Below are 6,000 nucleotides of genomic sequence, written 5' to 3'. Positions count from 1 at the left end.
CGCTTTGTTTAAGTTCTTCTTGGTATATTCATGGTGACTTCATGTATAAAGTGCCCTTTATACATGAAGTCACCACAATCAGACTAACTTTAATATAATGATATATATTATGATATATATCATAATGTAATAATAGTACGAATACGATATGCATAGAGGCTGAAACCTGACAAGCTGAAACAGTTTACAATACACTTGATTGTAAATGCAGTTGTATACAAACATTCATATCTTACTCTTTTATCAAATTGTGAGTTTAATTATGTTTTGCAAACCTTCAAACTAATTCTACATTTAGCCATTATAAAACTTTTAGACTTTCATCTGTTTTCCTTTGGTTGTAGAGATTGAGACACTATGACCAAGTGTGTGCTTTTCGTCTGTCTAGGTATGATATTCAACCTGTCACATTGAGAAATTTATATATGTGTGTGCGCGTGTTTGTATACACGCCATTTTATTGCAGTCATATCTAGTCATACGAACCTAATGCATTCTGAGACTGAGCTTGTAGGTTGACAGTCTCGTATCTCAATGCAACATTTCTTGTATTAAATAAATAGACAATATTTCTTTTATCATTATTATACATATTATATATTATTATGCTATATTAAATAAGTAGACAAATGCCCGGCGTTGCAAGGGTAATAAAAAAATTGTGTTGCATGGAAAATTGATTTTTAATCCCATAAGTTTCTTTATCCAATGAATTTGAGTAACTTGAGCTTTTTTAAGCTCTTAAATAAGACCCATAATTATAGCTCAAGCCAGTGTTTGGGAAAAACCTTGTGTCATGGCGAGAGTATAGCAAAAAAAACTGTTTTGGCTCAAAAAGGACATAGAGAGCTAAAGTTTTGCACACTGTTTGAAGAAGGCACTTCCCCTCCATAAAAGAAATCATTGTGTTTGATGCACCAGTTTTTGAGATATGGCCATTTGTAACAAAAACTTTCTGAGTTTCACAAATTTCAATTTTGTGAATCATCTGCTACACCATAATGCTGTTTCTTGATGTCAAATTGAAGCTAGGAATGTGCTTTAGAAAATAATGCAAGCAGAATTTCGATCCTAATTAAAAAAAACAAGTTGTGAGTGCCTAAATTTCTACCAATCGTCATGACAAGACTGACCTATGATTTAAAGAATAACAAAACAGGCAGCAGTTTTATCCTAAATCTGTTTTTTATCTGGTTCTACACAAAATTCTCAATATACAAATAAAATCTTATGACAATATATCGCATCAATTCTTCTGTATTCTTTGCCAGCCCCTTGAATGACAAAAAGCTAGTTTAGAATATAAAAATTTTGCAGTAGAACTGTTTTTGTAGAGATTGCACTGGTTTCTGTCAGAAAAGACATACTTTCTGAAAGAGCACATTCTACTGCATACAGTGGCTTATAAATCTGGAATTGCTGAAATTTAACAAAAATTCATAAATTTTGGCTATATTCTCGTCTGCCATATTTTTTGAGTTCTAGTCAATGCATGAATGGTTTAACCAATCGGCATTAGAGATTGGCAGGTGTAATAAATATGTTGCACTATTCCATTGTATAGCATTGTGACCGCATGTCCTACTGGTTCAGTATGTCTGTCTGCAGACCTGGAGGTTTAAATCTTCTGCGAAGCAGATTTTCATATCTACCGTACTTTTCAGACTATTAGCCACTACTTTTTTCTGATGGTTTGAGCCATGCGGCTTATATAAGGGTGTGGCTATTCTGTGGCTTTTTCTTTCATCGCTAGGGCGCATTAACCAGAATCTCCGGTTAGTGCGCCTTTAGCGGTGAAAGAAAATACGAAACAATGCCTAACGGTACTGTTCCGTTAGGCACTAGGTTAAAAAGCGTCGATTACTACGAAACTGTGTCGTTAGGCACTGTTCCGTTTTAAACAGGAAAGTTGCGGCCGCGTTAAAAAGCACCGTCCTGAGTTCTGCGGCCTATACAAAGGTGCGGCCTATGTATTGTTTTATTATCTTTTTTTTTAAATAAAGCAGATGCGGCTTATAAAGGGGTGTGGCGTATAGTCCGAAAAGTACGGTAATGTTATATTGCTATAATTGGACGGACGACAGATAAATGGCAAACACTGAGATTTATATATAGATGTATATAGACTAAATGCAAATTGATTTTTTCCCTACTATGGGAAAAGCCACCTAAAACGGGACAGTACTTGTATCTGTAGTAATTCAGTACCTATGCTCACAAAGTAACAAATACCTATTTAGTGGTTCTGATCTGCAATAAAATGTAACATTACTATCTAGTCTACGCTACGGTATGGAGTTCTTACTTTCGAGACAGACCTAGTGATTAATGTGAGAAAGACCTGACAGCTACAAATTTGGTACACAAGTCTTTTCTGTTGCTACGTAACATAAACTTTAATCCCACGAGCAAACGAGCGAAGTGTGGGAGTTTTTATGATAAATGCATGTGCACACAACTTACGAAAATTATTCATCAACAATGAGACGAACCCTTGGCTAGAAATTTCATCAACAAATTTAAGCATCGTTTTGTAAAGTCGTTAAAGTATAATAACGATACGAAACACATTTAAACCTATTTGAATATGTTACCAAGTCTTTGTAAACCGTCGGTATTATCTTTAAACTTACCCATCTGATCGGATTATACCCAAATAGACAGATTAATTTGGACGAAAATTACTACAAAACGCTTGAAAAGCTCGGTTTAATAAAAGTTAAGACCGAAAATTGAAACGCCAATAAAGCCGTGCGACAGATAGTAGAACTATTTAGCAGTGCGCATTTCACGAGAAAACCGTGCTCATTTCATCAGTCTATGGCATTTTTTACTTGTAATCGAATTTACTCGAAGGTTTCTGTAATAAACGTAGACCGTTTGAGGCGTAGACCGATTTACAGGTACGAAATTGTGGTACACAGTTTATCAGCCTGTGTTTTTTGTCCAATCACCGAAGGTTTCATTATTTAAAACGTTAGCCAAAATTCTTTACAACTTATGTACAAGCTAGGGCCGAACTACAACGCCCCTTCATGACGAGAACATTTTATATTTTGCTAGTTTTAGACGCGTGAATGCTCCTACTCGCTTTCTGTTAAAGATCGCTTATCAAAACCATTCTACATTCAACGCAACCAACCGTCAAACTGTGTATAGTACACTGTGGCTTGCCATTTTACTTCTAATTTTGCATTTCAGAGTTATAATAAACATATTTCTTTATTGTTGTTGAATTACATACATTACAGTAAATTAGGCCTACAGCTTTATAACACTTTTATAACAGCTTTTATTTTGCTGCAGTTTGCAGAAATCTTCCAGACGCGTGAACGCTCATAGGTTTTCTATTATTGCTGTATTACTATATTAACAATATTGATTATTTTAATAATATCAGTGCATTTTACTTATAATATTGGCCAACATTGCATTTCTCCTATTGCAAGGGAGAAATATAAACGTGTAATATTTTCCTTTCATTGTTGTTGTTTGTCATGACCAAACACTTTTTAAATAAATTTTTTAAAAATCTATATAAATACCACAACTTCTCGATATTGCTACCTAAGACGTTTTGAAATGTAAACAAAATTGTGTATTGGTTTTCTATTATTACTATATTAATAACGTTGATTATTCTAAGAATATCAGTGCATTTTATTTCTAATATTGGCCAATATTGCATTTCTCCTATTGCAGGGGGAAAATATAAACATCTTTTTTATTCATTATTGCTGTTTGTTGTATATAATAACACCCACACCCAGTACATTACAGCTACCATTGCAGTTATCCTATTGCACTGCAGGGCCATTTGACTGCTAATATTGCATTTCTCAACCATCAGTACCCTTTCTTTTTTTGCCAATGTCTCTGGCCATCTCTTTGGTCGTGGGCTGTATGACAGTGGAATTTCTAGTTTTAAATATAAGGATTTTAGCTTATTATACGCACTTGAAGATAAGTTTCAATCTTTTACTAAACATAGCTAAATAAACTAAATTTAATTTTGGTTTTGGCTTAACTTTTTATTATCCGTTTCTGGCTTGGCGTTATTTGCCTCACTTTCACTATAACTTATAGCGAGTCTTTTAAAAACTTTTCAAAAATTTTAGCCTATTTTCAATTGTAAAGCGAAAGGGATGCCACATTGAAAAACATCCTGGAAAACTTTGTGCTTGATCATTTGTTGCCCTAATTTATATATATAACTCTCTGCCTTTGTTGTACTATGTCTTTTTTAAAATGAGCTATGTTAAGATTTGATTGGCGAATTTAGATCTAATTGGCGAAATTCTAAGCTCTATAATTATATGCTAGTAAGTCAAGCTACAGCATTCATGTTCATTTATGTTCTATGTGAACCTATGTGAAAATATTCGCCTCTACTCCTGAAGTAATTTCTAGTTCCTCAGCACAATGCATTTCATGAAAATCAGTAGATATGTATATAGTTTTGTTTTATGGTGTTCGAATAGTATTAGACAGTGCTTTATACCTTCCTTTGTAGTTTTAAATTCATGGATTCCGAGAAGAATGGTATCATTCATATTGGTGGTGAAAAAAGGAAGAAGGCAATGCTTGCCTTTGAATTAAACAAGAAATTATATACACACAGGAGAAAACATTTTCAGATCAATTGTTTAAAACTTTACTAAGCTGCGAAACAGTTATTTACTGCGTTTCCGAGCTTCTAATAAGTTCAGAAGTGCCAGCTGCCGATGAATTTGCACCCTACAATTTTAACAATTCGTCATTGCACTATTGATCTTTCCAAGTTTCGCGATGTATCTTTCGCATCAAAACTTGCTAAAATCGACTCTCATTCCGGCATGGTCACGTTTCAATCCATGCATAGTCGATTAGTTGTACTAACAAACTCATTATTTTATTATTGTCATACGAGCAACCCATCCTTAGCATGCAAATGTTGATGTAAGGGCAAAGGTCAAGCAGAAATGGTAGTGAGTAGCAGTGAAACATTTTTGTAGCAGAGAGCCACGTGGTTGGGAGACAAATTTTTTTTCCCTTTTACCGGGATAGCTTAGCCGAGTGTTATAGATTCGGATCCATCAGCAATGAGAGTTTCTTTGTTGAAGTACTCTCACAGCAAATGCCTTTGGGCAAATTTAGTGAAATGAAATGGCATTGAATGGATTGTACCGTTTTCATAATTCGGAGCCACAGCAACTCCAAAACCCATTCGAATCATGTGATGGTTAAGAAAAAAACTGAGGGAAGAAGGCCAAGACGAATGGAAAAGGGGAGGTTGTGTATAATAGTTCAAATTAAAAATATAAATATAAAGACAAGAAAGCCAGCTTTGTTAATTTTCCCTTCAATTAGTGTATATATATATGCTAGGGTTGCTAGAGTTGCTTGGTGCCTCCATCAAGACCTTCACCTTTTTAGTCCTTATATTTCTACGGTAGCATTTTAATGGGTCTGCTTTTAACAAACATATAAGCTGACTATAAAAACCTTTTTTGATTAAAATTTTTTTGAGAATTTCAGTCGAGTCAGTTTACGTACATGCAACCAACTGCAGGAATTTTTGGCAAAATAGCAATTCAGCCATAATATAGCCTCTAAAATTAAATGCCATGTTTCAGCAGTTCTATGCTACATATGTATGTATGCATACACGCACATGTGTGCATATACCTGGTCTTTCTTTTTGCTGATTGATATCAGCAGTTTTGTCAAAGTAAAAGGTTGCTATGTAATACCGCAGACGCCCCTACAACGAAAATAATCCATTCTGAGAGCATTTATGTTATAGAGATTTTATGTTATATGAACATGTAAATAGCCTAATCCATCCCAAGGTTTTCCCATACTCATCTACCTGGCCCTTCAAAATAACAAAACATAAATATGACTTTTCACTTTAACGACTGTACGGTAACTTTGGCATTATCGGTTTTGTATTAACAACTTTTTCTTGTTTCTTCTCACATACACCTGGTCTAGGGTCCATAATGATGGAAATTGTGC

At 34.5% G+C, this 6,000-nt stretch overlaps 1 protein-coding gene across 1 annotated transcript in view; it reads left to right on the top strand.

Moving 5' to 3' along the window:
- The first annotated feature begins 331 nt into the window (after positions 1-331).
- LOC137401994 (low molecular weight phosphotyrosine protein phosphatase-like) overlaps positions 332-6,000 on the top strand; it is a 29,375-nt gene continuing 23,706 nt past the window's right edge. The window contains exon 1 of the mRNA XM_068088464.1: positions 332-388. Within this exon, the coding sequence (XP_067944565.1) occupies positions 358-388 (31 nt within the window). The 5' untranslated portion in view covers positions 332-357. The remainder of the gene's footprint in view (positions 389-6,000) is intronic.

This window comes from Watersipora subatra, chromosome 8 (assembly GCF_963576615.1).
Source record: "Watersipora subatra chromosome 8, tzWatSuba1.1, whole genome shotgun sequence".
In the NCBI taxonomy this organism is placed as follows: Eukaryota; Metazoa; Bryozoa; class Gymnolaemata; order Cheilostomatida; family Watersiporidae; genus Watersipora; species Watersipora subatra.
The sequence above is the reverse complement of the archived record's forward strand: the minus strand, read 5'-3'. Positions and strand labels throughout refer to the sequence as shown.